General features: G+C 35.0%; 1 protein-coding gene across 1 annotated transcript in view; it reads right to left on the bottom strand.

The window, feature by feature from the left end:
* LOC132563241 (retinal guanylyl cyclase 2-like) overlaps positions 1–15,439 on the bottom strand; it is a 115,596-nt gene extending 100,157 nt beyond the window's left edge. Inside the window, exon 1 of the mRNA XM_060227996.1 lies at positions 14,755–15,439. Coding sequence (XP_060083979.1) covers positions 14,755–15,439 — 685 coding nt within the window. The remainder of the gene's footprint in view (positions 1–14,754) is intronic.
* Between the last annotated feature and the right edge of the window lie 1,252 nt (positions 15,440–16,691).

The raw sequence follows: 16,691 nt of genomic DNA, 5'->3' as shown, positions 1-16,691 counted from the left end.
TTAATGTTAAGTTAGAACATTTGAGAGACTCGAGCACAATTAGGATCAAATTTCATGTATTATCTGGAGAACTTTATTTTAGCACTGTGCGTTTTTAAGTAAAACATCAAATCAGTTATATAATTTTTATGGTTTTACTGGAACACTAGGACGATCAGCATAGAAACTGACAGTTTTCGGTGATGTTTTGGACTCTGATCTACTTTCTATAAAATTTTAGTTGCAGTGGTAAATGTTTGGAAATCAATGTTAGACAGTATAAAATCAGTCAGAAAATTAAACAGCGAACTCTATCGACAAAACATCCGAATTATTTATAAAATTAAGCAATGATAACACGAAATTGTCTGTAAATTGCGTTTCAGCATTACGCCATTGATATTTGTCATTAAACTTCTGCTATTTAGTTTTTCCTTCGATCAGCATTTTCGTTTGGATTCATTATATTTGGTTTGCTATTCTATGCCTGTCTGAAAACATCTATAACCATGGGGATTACTTGGTAACTTATTTGTCAGATTGCAGCTAGACAACTGCTCATAACAGATAAAACAAAGCTAATAAAAACATTCTCTAAAATTGTACCGTTTTCGTCGGATTTAGCGGCCTCTTTAAGGTAATGTCAAGGTTAGAATGTATCGATTTGAAAGAAACTCGGCTTCCATAACACTGCCTGGGGCTTTTGTGACGCTCAATGACGCATCTTATGGAGACTGAATTGGAAGCAAGGCATAAGAACGCACCGAATGATATTTTGTAACGTTTTAATGTTATTTTTATAATTATGTTGTGTTGTTGTGTGAAAGACCGCATTAGCATTGAAAGCTTAACGTTATAGAAAGAACTTTCATTGTTTAATAAAATTGATATTTATTCACCCAAATCAACTGTTAAAAGGTAAGGAATATCAACAGCATTGCTTAGTATATAATTCGACATGAAATGAATTATTGATAACACGTAAATATGATCAATGCTGATAGTGTGTTTTTACCTCTTGGTTCTCTTTATTAAAAAATATCAACTGATAACATGTAGAGATTCCTAAAGACACTAAAACAGACTACATAAAGCAACTACAATGTATATTTGAAATACAATAAAATGTTCTGCTTTTAAAATCGCGCATTTAAGTAATGCTATTATTACAACAGTTTCACAAAACATAACACATTGTGCCGATGAAGCAAGTTTATCATGAAAACGACACGACAGGTTCAATTAGGAATACCGCCTTTGACGTTTGTGCTAACGTCGTTAATCCTCGAAGGATTTGTAGCATTAGGCATTCCACTTTTTCATAAAATGACATTTTAACAGTCACCACACCGTTATCAAATGGATTCAACTGTGTCAATAAAACAATTACGGTATTAGAGAATTCGCAGGTTGCCTCGATTAAACCTTAAATTAGATAATGGAAAGTTGTGAGATGTTCAGATACCATTGCACGTGTTTTTTGTAACGAACACGTTAATGATTTTCCTTTAGTTGTTTAGTAACGCTGTTGAGAACGAAATAAAACATATAAAATTTAATTCTGTACGAATAGAAATTCTATCCTATTTCCATATATCATTTAGAAAGGCGTTGTAATGTGACTAACTCTCTATGTTCTCTTCAACAAAAATGCTACATAAATGGTGCTTTATTTTCCATTTGTGGTTTTGGAAATGGTATCAACACATACATGAAACTTGTACAACACTTGAATATCTATGTTCCCGGTCCTACTTTAAGGACAAGATGACAGTTGCAAAATCCACTATGTTTGTTTCTTTTCTGTTAAAGCCAATGTTAAAGAAAAACAAAGCCATTTTTATGATATTTTGATGGAAAATGGAAAATCAAGCCGTAGACAGTTTCATTTTAAACCTAGATTATAAGTGTTTATAGCCAAGATTGGACATGGGATTTCTAACATTAACATTTGTTAACACTCCTACTAGAACGTATTAAACCGAGTTGTGGTTCGTAATGTTTTTCACAAAAACAAAAATCAAAAATAGAAAAACGACATAATACTATAAATGTCAATTCGAATCTTGTGTATGATCAAAATCAAACAGATTTTAACGATTTGTCATTGTTTTTTTTGCTCGAGCTAAATTAAAGAAAGAAAAAAATAGCACATGCACACACCAACTCCATTATCCATTTAATGACAACGGAGAAAATGATAAAAAGGAATGATGCAAAAAATACATCATAGACATGGCTGTTGTTTTCCAAAACTGATAAACAAATTTTGATTCCTTAACTTTTCATGCAAATTGTCTGATATTGAAAACTGGATATCTAGGTGACATCCAGAGAATTTCGTATTTAGATACCTAACATTTCTGACAGTTTGATAAAAACGTGTTTACCATCTCATGTATTTTACTTTGGATGGTTAGAATATTTAGCATGGTCAATGTCCAGCAATGGCGGACTAGGTTTCCGCGGGGAACAAACACTCACGTGGAATGACCAATACATGTTTCTCGGAATGTTTATGTCAACGGAACTGATTAAGGAAATTGATGCCAGACTACATCGCCTAGATGTGCTAGTGATTACCGAGGAGAATTGTCTAATATTACAAGCGAGAAGAGCTGTCAAATAAACAGGAATGACAGCATCACATGTCCCGTTAGGGTCTGCAGATCACCAGGGTTTATTCTAATTGGAAGGAAAATACTGGCTGTTGGCGCTTTTTGTGCCATTTATTGTACATGTGTTGTATGAGCGAAGCATTTTCTAATTTAGTTCATGTCAGTTTATGATGTTACAGTATTGTCACCATTTAGTAACCAACGTTAAATTTGATTCAAAAGTGATGGTAACCCCGTTGTCAGTGTAATATCACAAGAAGAGGGTCTTGTTACCGTATCTAGGTTATGGCAAGTCAGTGTGATAGCACTATAAAAGCATCCTTAAGTGGTACCATCTGCCAAGGTCTTGATATGATGTGGTCTTAAATTGCCTAGACAAAACCTCAAGCAAACACATTGTGGCCAACAGAACAGTCAAGGAACTTCATTACGATGTTTCGATTTAAGATACTGATACGTAAGTTGTAGGATCACAGCTATGTCTTATATGCTCTATTCTGAACACATGACATTTTTTCCCTGAATTTTGTTTTATTTCAAAATGATATTATTTACAAATCCTGTGTCTGAATCATTTTTAGAATGTTTGACACATGAAAAATATTACTGAAGCTCCTCTCTCGCTGAAGTATGTTTACTCCTTTAACCTGCTCCAATGCAGTGCGTCCCACTGACATATATAGTGGAAAGATATCAAACACAAAGACAAACTAAATATACTTACGTAATACGATTACATAAAACCAGTCCCGTGTTATACAGGTCAAAGTTGTCCCCTGGGGAACGTGTTGATATTCCTGACAATGTACAGATATTGAACACAAGGCTGTTGTACCTACAGTATGCCCGATCTGTAAGAATGATATCTGAGCGAATGTCCCTTAGTGGTATTCAAATGTCGACAGTTATTGTGATACATGTCGGTAGAACGTTGTTAAAAGTATCCAAAGTTGTCGATGAATCAACGCATTATCAGACAAAATCGCGTGAGATACATACAATATGTTCAACTGCCATTGCCTTTACAAACACCTGTTTGTCAATTATTCATTGGGGTACAGGAGTGAACGGAGACTGTAAAATCCACAACACGGACACTTAAAATTATCATGAAGCTGTCAAAATCAAGATACACTTCATCGGTATATGATGCAGAATCGTGTACAGCATTAAAATATCGTTCTCGTCTAGTTCATTTATACATCTATTTCATGTTAGGGTTATTCTTTATAGGAACATTAGGTATATGATGTCCAATTGTATTGTAGCGAACATGAAGACTCGCTTGCAGATTGGGTTTCAGCTTAAGGGACACGGAGAAAACTGAATGAATTATATTGTCTTACTAATGTGACATTCCGGATTTTTTTTCTTGCTACTTTCTGTTTTTTGTTCCGTGTTTACCAGCCATTATCTACAAGAGGATGTCAATTAGATTTAATTAATCTTATAACTTCATAAGCAGTTATCGACACAATCATAACCCAAACTCAAATTCCATAGAACTATGGTAAAACATCAACAAAAGACAAATTTGTATGGAGACTTTCGAAAAAGAACTAGGAGAATAGACCAGGTGTTCCGAATGAGAATGTGTCTAGATATGTAGAAGTAGCCATTATGACAACACAATCATACTCAGTGACTTGAGTCTGACTGGAGTTTCCTTTATGCACATGTTTATTGGATATCGAACAGGTTTCTTTTATTATAAAGCTTAATGCGTCCTCAGTCTGTGACTTTACTCAGTAACACAAACAAAAGATCTGAGAACATTGTACTTTTTACATCCATCTTGAACGTTTGAATTCAAATTGACATTATATATATAAAGAGGAAAACCGAATGATAAGAAAAAAAGAAAAAAAACTCAAAACACAAATATCATCTAACAGTTCGAGTATAGGTATCTATATTGTCGGGTAGAAGACGTAAGAATTCCGTTTGATATATATTGATATCTTTTCCGTGTTACCACGTGTTTAGATAATTAGACTTGTTGATGTCGGACAGCCCGGACCTGATCGGAATACAGAGGCTGATAACATGCTCATTATACTCCGGCTTCCATCTAAATCACGCTTAATCGACTTTGGCAAATAATCGACCTGATTTAAAGTACCGTCTACTCCGTCTATCTGTCCCGTAAATGGGTTAAATTGTCGATACGGTTAACATACGTGTGAAAGCGGAAACACATAAACGTGTAGCACATTTCTTCACAACACAGAAGCAAACATTTTATCTCCAGGATTCTAAAGAATCGCCCTAGTCAGCTCAGTAGACTTAAAAAAATATATCGTTTGCAAAACCAATATTTGTCTGTTTAATTGTTTCAACATTACATTAAAAGTCTCTGTTTTCATTTATTATCTGAAAATACCAGCCCTTTCCTTTGACAACATTCCTGTAATGATAATAATGTGTTTTATACTGAAATTCTTGTGTTAATACTAACCATACTTCATAGTTATCAACATCACCAGAAACATAGACCTTGCAAAAACTGCAATAAATGTTCGATTAAACTGCTCTAAGATGGCACAGTGATGGCTAATTCGACAGCTTTGTATAAGTTTTAGGGAGTCTAGTAACACATTTCATGACGATTGATCTTATCAACTGCTAGCTCGACTTCTTCTTGTAATATAACGAATGATCTTTAAGGGTTATTTTACAATGAGGTCCATAGACAACGTTAATTATTCTGTGTTGTATTAAGTTTCTACATTACTTTTTACTATAAGGTACATTTCTGCTCGTATTCGGCAGCGAGGGATGTAATGTTCACACAAGCCGCGTCATCTTCCACATAAACAGCGGCTGGTATGTATATCACAACCTGAGGACGAACACATACACTTATAGAGATGTTATTACGTATAAGAATTAAACTCTAGTCTGTTCACGTAATAGAAACCATATTTCCAATAACGTAACATTGTTCACTATCGCAGAAGGCTGTCGAGAATAGATTACAGGTTGCTAGTGCTTTTTATAAGTTTTACTCATCATCGCCACTTCAGTGGTTACGATCACTTTCGCTTTCTGCACCCTTATCATCATCCTGCAAACTCCAGGTGTTACGATCACTTTCGCACTCTGCAACCCTGGAACACGGCAAGGCAAAATTGATGGCACAAGCGGAGTAATTTAATTGGTTCTAGGAGAAATCACAGGCTGATATGCTCCATTTGAGGATTACAAAGGAAAGACACACAACTTCAAAGCCATCACAATATGCCGTTATGCGACCTCGAGTTTCGTTTGATGTTCAAAAACTCCAACTAATCTTTTCGCCTTATCCACAATGTGTAATCACATGAGACCTCAAATTTTGCCATGACATGTTCCAGGGATGCAGTGAACGAAAGCGTTTGTAGCCCCTGGAAAATCGAGGGTGGTTCCAGGAGTGCCGAGAGCGAAAGTGATTGTAATCTCTGAAGTATCGACAATGGTTCCAGGGGTCTAGAGACCGAAAACGAGCTTAATCCCCGGATTATCGAGGATGGTGACAGGGGTGCAGTAAGCGTAAGTGATTGCAACCCCTGGTGTATCGAGGATAGTTTTAATTACATATATTATTTTATGCAGTGGTTAGGAAAGTCTATGCTTGCTTAATCTGCTTGTCCTTAAAGTTCACTAATTGTTAGGCATCCTTGGGGGTTTTGTTTCTCAGATGCTTTCTGTTTGGAACATTGGGGAGTCCAAGAAGAGATTTTGTGGTATTCCACTCTATGGTCGAAGAAAAGTAGGTGGCGTATAACTGTCTGGTAATAGCATAGCAACATATTGGATCTTGATCTGTAGTATGGTTGCAGCAGAGGTACAATATTATTGGTCAAAGGCTTTCTTGACCGACACACTATACATGTTTTAATAACATGTTTCCAAATACCGTACACTGCGGTATGCTGAAGGAATATTTCTCGATATGCAAAGCCCTAGATACTGGCCGAACATTTGACCTCTACTGTCACGTGCGGGTTATGTTGCACGCGATACGCTGATGGGATGTTTCGCGAAAAATGAGAGAAATTATGATATACAGGCCTCAATATTGGCGGAGCATTTGACCCCTACTGTCAAGAGGGGGTTATGTTGCATGCTAGAATCTAAAACCAGTGAAGCGATGCGTCGCATTTTTTCTTTCATCACCATATCCATACACACATCAAATTTCATTTGTACATAAATAGATGCGCTGATTGGCATTTATCAAAGCTTATTGATAATGCTTTATGTTGAGTCTGATCACGTGACCAGTAAGTTAACGAGTGTTTGTGATACTGTTGCTTATGGTGATAGATGACATAGAAATATGAAACACAGGGCTTAATTACGTTATATTTTGAAAATTGCAATAAAACCTTTAAACCGACAGTTCCCAGTCAATCCGTGGACAAGTTCCGGAAGACAGACAATTCATATTTACCCTTCCTCACGCGGCACAGAAGAATATTCCACACGTACTCAATTGCCATGGGTGGTGATTTAGTGTATAAAGCTCTCATTGTTGTATCTGAGGGCGCTACATCAAGCACATCATTAGTTGTATGTGAACCCAAATCCTTTGTCACAGTCACTTCGTGTTAAGATATGAACGATCCCATTGTAAGAATCAGACAAACTTATTAGGGAGATTCAGCTTTTTCAAATGGTTCCCTAGAACGGTTATCAGTTAGAACGATCGGATGTCGACATTATTTTGATCACGTGACGATAGTTTCACACTGCAACGAGATGATATCCTCATATGTGTCAATTGTACAATCTTTGTGATTGTATTTGGTAGAGATTGCCAATGAACCTTCAGTCCCCGTAGTCTTCATGTCAGATGTTAATTTATTCAAGTTTAGAATATATGCATGTACTTAACATTCTTTTCAAATAACTAATCTAATTTTTGGCTTTGTACGTTTCCTCATCAACTATGATATTTATTTTGGCCGGTTTAGATTTTACCTCGGTCGGTTGTTGGGATTCAACAAATTTGGCATTTTAGAATCACTGACGAGTCCTAGAATTAATAGCTGTTTTGTGCAGTTTGATCCTTATTGTGCTCTGTATCATGCTCTAAATTTTATTGAAATGTTCTTGTGTAACTCTTGTGTAATCACTGTAAAAATTCAGCTTAATTCTCTGTTTTTTTCACTCGTGATAAAATCTCAGTGTATGAGTCCTAACAATAGCTTATATAACGTTATATTAGGTAGCAAATGTATCTAATAATACGTTATCATTACAGGATGGCCCTGCAGTGGGAGTGGCTAGCTCATCCCCTTCCAATGACATGTGTTTTGTAGAAAATTTAAAGTAAATGGTAATTTACATGGAAATTACATTTCTTAATTTATAGTTTCCAGAACAAACAAAACCATTTTTTGTCTTATCGTATATTATCGATCGAAGCTAAAAACTAACAAATATTCTGCGTGTTATGCTTAGAAATAACAATTAAAAATATCAGACCTAATAATACATACACATATATATTGTCACAGAAAGCTTTTAGTCTGCAGCCAGACAGTATCGCGTTATCTGTCTCCCACGCTCGTCTTTACACAGAGAGTTTCGATACAACAAATCGCAATGATCGCCTTACATACATATACATTACGGATATAACAAGCTAAAACATACATTAAGGTTGGGTGTCAAATTGCACTTATCAACCAGTTGAGACTTAAGTGTGAAAGCGAACTCAGTTGTGCGGACTTTTCGATTGCGTTCACGCATAGCGTTATATTGGCAGTCGCTACTTGATATATACATTTCTCTGAAATATATCGGAAATTCAGGCAGATTCGGAACATAAATAACCATGTTGTCCTCGCCGCGAATGCATTTATTTGAGAAAGAAATACCAGTAGCAAAACAGTAATTTGCTGTTTAAATTTGTATATATATATATATATATATTCACTGTCCTTTACTCTGGAGAAAGTTCATCTTGCTCTTTCTGGTGATTATTTCACAGATCCTCTACCATATATAGCTCTAGCACAGTTATCTTTGTCTGCTTCTGATTATCGCTTTGTTTGAACATTTTCAGATGTTCTGGCGTTTCCACCGCTAGACAAACACAGACCAATTTAATTATCACCGGTTGGCTGACCTCTTTGACCAACTGTCCAGATCGATGACCCTTGATATCTTACTTCTCTAATATATGGAACCAGGTTGGCTTATTTTACTCTACAACATAAATTTTAGAAGGAGACGTAGGCGACAGCTTGCTTCGTATTTGTATCTCTAAACGAGGTTGCTGGAATATCGAAGTAATCGTTGCTTCTCACCTCTCTTGAACTGGGAGGCGTACTTTAAGGATTGTACTATGAAGAGCGAAAAGTGCATACGTTACCAAAGTTAGGTAAGGTTAAGCGATATGTTATTGCCACGCGGAATGAGGTCGTAGGCATTATATTCAACATGGGTGTACAGAAGTTTCACCAAAATAGAAACAAAAAACAGCAAAGTGTCACAAACGACACGAGACTTCCTGAATTGTAACCACACACACACACACACACACACACACACACACACACAAACATACACACCCTCTCTCACACACACACACAAAACACGCACGCACACACACACACACACACACACACACACACACACACACACACACACACACATATATATATATATATATATATATGTGTGTGTGTGTGTGTGTGTGTGTCCTTATTGAACATTGCATATCTGCTTCGTTCTTCTGATATTGAGATCCATAACTATAGAACGTTAATTGAATGATATTTGTTGTTGCCTTTTTGTAATTTTACTTCTTTAATGTCATGTAAAGAGAGGGAAAATCAAACCATATATCACAGAATCTGTGGACACAATCAGTTAAAAATACGAATTTTCTCATATTACTGCACAGTAAATGATCAAACATGAAAGTGATATAACAACATTGATCTTCTTTAAGATTTCATTCTGGGACAGTATAAATGGCATATTTGTAAGGACAATTTAAATGAAGCGTATTGCATTGAAATTTCATTTCCATGTTTATATTGATCTTTTTCAGTTCTCATTTCTTATAAGATGAGTCAACTTCAATTTGTCTATATTTTTTATTCACTCGTTGGTTACATACAACAAACTTTGATAATAATCAAGCTACCAATTAACGAAAATATATATGAATGACATGCAATCTACACGTATTGTTAGCATGTTTAACTGGTCTAGATTAAAAATTTTGATTGCATCCACTTCTAAATGCGCTAGAAATGGATTTCGAACAACAGTAATGTGAGTGGTTCACTTATTTCAAATGAATTGAATGAAATGAATTGATATGTTTAATCTCGTGGGGTTATTTAAGTGGTGTTTGATGGTCGACGATTTCCTAGTATATCGATATAAGATCGATCATGCCATTGTTTGTCTGATTGTTTGTCTACGAGGCATAATACCATACCATTACAAGGGTTTGTGTTATTTTGACTTCGACAACAACAGGGATGAAAAAACAAAAATTCTAAGAAGAACAGGAAAAGAAAGAACACCAACTGAAATATATATATATAAACTTCAAAAACCGGAAAACACGATGAGCTGTAAAACATAAGCGCTTTTATTTCTTCTTCAGATGTTTTACATTGTGTACATAGATACAATTGTGACGTCATGAACAATGCCGCTCATTAATGACGTCATATTTATATGGGAGATAATAAATGAAAATTAAGATAAGTGTAGGTTAACCTATTTAGTTTGGGATTAAATGTTTTTATTAAATATTTTCCTTCTCTTTTATAAAACGTTATAAAATGGAAATATAAGAAAGGTCGTCTCTCCGCATATGTCCAAATGTTCGCTTAATTTAATCTGGCGATACTGTCGTATATATATATATATATATATATATTTGAATACTCAGTGAGACTTATTTTTAGATGATAATTTATCTACCACAGGGATTTAAATAACGTCCATAGATACTTACAATGGTATCAAAACAACTGGAGTAAGAGATATCTTTCATAGAAGACACCAACCAAATTTCATCTATTAAATCCGTTGCATGAACATTTATAACAGGAACATCATGCTGCAACATTAATTACATTGTGGGCTGTAGAAAAAACATTTCATTTGTATCACAACATTTCTTTACCAGCGATATTTGAACAGTGATAGTATGACATTAAAAAGTAAATAATTTTCAAGCAATTTAATTTCAGTATATGGATTACGCGCGTTGATGGCATTACGTGTTGTTTCCCTGGATCATAAAGGCGTTGGAAGAACAGAAGTAATGGAGTTTGTCTGAAAATGAACGGATAGAGGATTTCCGGAGATGTAATACACCAGTGCAATTTATAGCGTTGTCTGAGAAACGTTAACACAAGCACAACCAAAACTTACTGAAGATGTGGAGCTTGTAGTATAATAATGTCCGTGCGTGCGATGCCAAGGAAGCGATACACAAACGCCTATAGATGGACATGTCATCCAAAAATCAACTATAAAAGATTTACGATGTTATCATATAAAATTCGGAAATGTGATTCCAAAAACCTATATTTCACCAGACTTTTCAAGGCGAGCCAAATATTGGTTTGTTTCTCTGGTGAAGTAATGCACCTGATTCGTATTGTCTCAGCTACATCCAATAATGATGTTGTCATAACATTTATTCCTGACGTGTCTGTCTGTCGATTTATTGCATAATACTGTCTGTATATTCATTCTTGAACACATCACTTGAACAAATTTCCATGATATGATTGACGTCTAACAAGATACGTATAGCTTCAGAGCCTAAAACCTAGCGTAATTAGAAGCACTTCAGGCGAAAATCCTATCCCAAGGTAAACCTCTTTTATTTTCCACGCATGAATAACTTTTCATTACATGACCAAAGTAGGACAAACAAAAACAAAGCAATAAAAACTGAAATAACAACTTCCGCAGTTTTCAATCTATATTTGTAAATATATCAGTATATGTAAACTAGTATTATGTCTGCAGCACCATTATAAACCAATAAATCACTAAAATGCCACGAACACAGTTGCTTACCTAATATTGCCATAGAATTTAAGTTCATCAGACAGCAGAATAATTATAGATAATTAGGCATAGTCGGAATATACAAAGAGGAGTTGGCTTTCGGAACTCCTCGCTACATATGACCATACATCACCCGGGACGTGTCGTGAAATGTCCATCTGGTAATTAGCTAACTGTGTGTTCACAACATATCCACTCGTCTGTTAAAACACATGTTGTACAAAGTACATTTCAGGTTATGGTGGGAAGATTAGAATGGTTTTATATCGTTTAACGTCCTATCAACATCTAGTATGGAAGTAGGCATAATCCTCGGAGTTCTGATAATTTTACCCTCCACTTATACAGAAGACGGTCCAGAAGAAGCTGGGATTCAGCATACAATACAAAATTAAACATAAGAAATACAATTATGAATATTTGAGTTAATACAAAGAAACTACAAAATATCAATCCTACAGAAAATGTATATACTGCTAACATAACATCATATTGTTCAACAGGCATCCTCACTTCTACACATGCTTCATAAAAATCCGATATTACATAGGCGGAATGTAATTTTCTTTGCAATTTTGAGCGACAAAAATTTCCCTTGGCATTTTCAGCCATGATGTTTTAGTCACTAAGGTTTGTTCATATTCACAATGTTTTGTGTTAACATTAGATTAAAAAAAAGAATATCAGTCAGTTCGTTCCGTTGTTGTATGCTTTCTTCTCATTTGAGAACATGACACTTACTTTCTTACTTTGATTTACCAAAGGTTACATGGCTGCTGCCGTCGATAAAACAGAAGACGCTTATTCTTCCGGAGCATCTGATCTTATTCTCCTTGTTTTCAGGAGTATCCGTGTAAAGTTTCCTTTTGTTATTATTTTGTTCTAGTTTTATGGAAGCTAAGTTTGGATTATGATTATTGTGACATGTTGGTATTTTCTTGATGGTTTTTGATGTGTCGCAATCATGAAAATCTAAGTATTTTTTTCGATTAGATATCACAATGAAAATATCGACATGACGACAAAATGATATTTCAACTTCGATATCGGAAAGACTAGAATCTAGAATCAGGCGTTCTTCTATAGGCTGACACTAGAGTGATTTGTTAGCATCTGCATCATATCATATATCTGTCAGAGTATTGCTACGTTCCGAATAACAACACTTACACAATAAAAAAACATGGCTAATGATGCAAAGTTGATACTTTTTGTGGTGCTAATATTCTGCTGATTTCCCCGACCCAATTTTCAAGATAACTCTTTGCTCAATAATTATTTGCCAAAATTATCAACGACCTAGTTCATAAATTTATTGTCAGGAAGTTTATGTGTATCGAAAAAAAAAACCGCAGTAAACTTGGAAACAAAATTACGATTTAACAGAATCCGTTTGACAATAAATAAACATATAATCGTGTTTTCTTTAATGGCTTTGCAATTCTGTGTTTTACATCAAAGATTTTCACTAATGTTGCCATCAATTTTAATTAAAGCGTTTTCACTTCTGCAATAAGGTACCTAGTTACCAGTTAAAAACGGTTTCTTTTTAACTCTCCAGCTTTGTTGAAAATTTAAAAATGTTGTTTATTGGGGAAAAAGTGGTTATATCATGTCTGATTTTGGCTTTGTAAGATATCTGTTTATTATGCTGGAATGCTAATTCGTTTCTAGGTAACAGTTTAATCAATTTCCTTAAATGTCATGAAACACATGCATTCAGAATAATACCGTTTACTGACTCGCTTGTTGATTCATCAATAATGACCATCTATTATTGTCAATGTAAACGTTGTGCAAAGTATTTGATTGTTTTACTTTACACATAAAAGTAAATTATTATTGCAATTACAAATTAAGACTGAAAGACGTGAATTAAAATGATTACAAGAAACTCGCTTTACAAATACTAGGTATTGATTCTCATACAAATATGACTGATTGAATTTTCTCAGCAAGAGCAATTCACTTAGAATCATGATGACAGAATTTGTTTTGTAAATGCATTTTTCTCCGTTTTCAAGAGAAACCGGGAGCATTTTGTTATTGAACGAAGTTGAACTATACTCTAATAAAGCAAATCAACTTCATAAAAACAATAACTTGTCTGCCATGGAAAACGGATCAACATCAGATGAAATTTATTTTATTAAACACTTTTCTTTCTTGTAATCATTCCATGAACAAAACAAAAGTCTACCGGATGTTTTACAGTTTATATTCTAACCACTCTTTAACGAATGTTCTTAACCCACTGTAGCTTTCCATATGTCATGGTTTGTAAAGTGCATGTAGAAATTATTTCATTTCGCCTAATGCTTAATTTGTTGAATAAAGTTATTGAATCACTGGCCTTATGAATATATCTACACATGGTATCATTGAAGGTGTTTGTATTACTAATTAAATTAATTAAATCCTTTACCAGAATCAAAGACTATTATTGAGGGAATAGTACGAACAAGGTTCTCGTACAAGTAATTGTTACATGTTTGAAGCGAATTCGATACTGGAAGCACATTTGAGCTATCGATGATTATTTCATCAGATGTTAAAGAAATGATTTATCGTTGTTTATCTATCAAGCGTATATTGATTTTTATCACCATATTGAATATGACTTGGATTTGAACCATACACGGACTATACTACAATAAGGATTTAAACTATAGCACAATGCAGCATATTTGAAAAATATCAATCTGTAATGAATTTTCAATAATAACAAAATAAGCATTGTAGATATGATGCGTTGATATATTTATAATTTTCGTTAAGAACATTAATAAGATTTTTGTGTTGATTTCTCCATGAACTACATTGATGATTTAAACATGAATGTATATAACATAAAAAAGTCTGGAAATGATAACCCATAAACATGTATTGTTTCTATGTGTGTTATCAGGATATTAACAGGATTTTATTCTTACCAGCTAATCAGTGCAACACGGCTACTGAAAACTACACGAATCAGGTCAAGTCTCCATAACGCGTTTAACATTCTGTTAAGGAGGATACCATTATTGTTCAAGGTGGACGAGATTCCTAACTCGTGTCATTATACCCAATATATGATCACGGTTTTTATATGGGTTTTTAATCATACACTTACCTTTAGCTGAACTGCTGATAAGCTGTAGTTGCTCAAGGAGTATGGTGTTGTTATTGAAATCGTTTATTTCAACAGAACGTGTGACAGTGTATTTATGCTTTTGTAACTGGGTTTGGACCCCATATGCCACATGTCGCCACTGTGGATTACCAGTGATCACAAATGCTAAATTTCCCCATCGAAATTGTCTAAGGTATTCCGCTAATCCGTCCGCCAGTGTTGCGTAACTACCATACATCGACACTACAAAGGGATCACACGTCCGACTGTAGAAACTATTGGCGAATACCAAAGGTTTTTGGTATATCTCGGCATACATATACATTAAAGAACTGATTCTATCAGATGTGAAGTCAATTATAACGTCATATCCCGTATTTGCAAATATTCCTTCTGCTTTATTCATGACGTCTAATTCGTCAGTGCAGCTATAAAGATGTGTGACTATTGTAGAACCAAGTAACATATTGTTAGAAAATGAATTTTGGGTTGTTTGCGCCAAAGTCTGTACATTACTGACAGTAAAATCTGCTTCCGTATCAATAAAAATTACGGCTATATCAATCTGCGTCGCCTGTATGACAGGACAATATGTAACTGAGGAACATAAAACAGCTATAAGACACCATTCAACTGTCCAAGAAATTCTTGTCAAATCGGACAGTCGCACGCAGCCGCATCTCATTGTATTCTAAGATTGCTTTCCTATTTCTAAAGAAGGCTTTATTGGGAACAGATATTTCGAAACAGAGCCTAGATCAGTCCTGCAGCTTCTGAATCACTCTGAGTCAATGGAAATGGCACAGAAAAGTCGGTTTATCATCCATGAAAAAGTTTCCAAAATTACCACGAAACAAACACCGATGAAGTATTTGCCTCATACTGCTGGCTATTCTCTCCTGCTTAAGCACTCGTCGTGCTGATGTTTAAGCTATAAATGCCTTCCATGGGTATCAAATCATGTCTTGGCTTCAGGAATATGATCTAAATATATCTTTCATATTTTTTCCTGTTTTTCAAGTGGAATTTACTAATTAAAGTTTGTGAGTTGAAGCTGTATAAGGATTCATCGATGTATTTATAACTTATAACATTTGTTCTGTAATATATTGTTTCATATATAAAACTGCTTTACTCACAGCAAACCATGTTGTTCGTCTCTCACGTATTGCTCAACGCCAATACCTTTATATCATCATTCGTGACACTGGTGTAATCCGAAAACTTTTGTTTTTGTTTTCCAGAAAAGGTCAAGATGAACTCCAACATAAATTTCCTAGAAAGAAAAAATAAGTAATTTCACTGCTTGAGTTTTGATATCATGTTCACAACTTTCTTGATAAATCTGTTGTGGTATATTTCATCTCAAGAAGCGTATACTTTTGTAGTGGTAATGCCAATCCGGACAAATCACATCGAATTCCATAGTTCATAGCCAACGATGAGTCCTACAACAGCAACACTGCTGTGTTTGACGCATCATATCAGCGTTCATTGGTATAAGGTGACACAGTGATTGCGAAAATTTCCGTGCCTTGCCGAAGTCTAGTAAAAGCCACTGATCCAAACATCAATATCTAATAAACAAGGCTTAATTATGAAAACAGCAACACACCTTCCTCCCTATAACGAATGCTTATCCTCTTTTTGTTATCGAGCGCCGGTATCTATATACCTTTATTCAATAACTTGTCACATGCGTTCCTTTCCGAGGTTTTTAGATGACTGATCCTGTGATAGAGATGCTCCGCTATCTCCGGTAGTTATGATCGGACAGCAGGTATCGGAGCCTAGAGTGACAATAAGCTGCACGAGGCTCTCTCTGTTGCCTATACCCTTCTCGCGTACAGGCTTCTACGTTTAAAAAGACCAATCTCGTATTTATCGATCGAAAATCGAGAAATACATATTCGTTGCCATTTTACGCGAATCGGTTC

Source organism: Ylistrum balloti, unplaced genomic scaffold (assembly GCF_031769215.1).
Source record: "Ylistrum balloti isolate Yb309-2 unplaced genomic scaffold, AGI_CSIRO_Ybal_v1 Utg371644, whole genome shotgun sequence".
In the NCBI taxonomy this organism is placed as follows: domain Eukaryota; kingdom Metazoa; phylum Mollusca; class Bivalvia; order Pectinida; family Pectinidae; genus Ylistrum; species Ylistrum balloti.
This window is presented reverse-complemented; position numbering and strand designations above follow the sequence as displayed.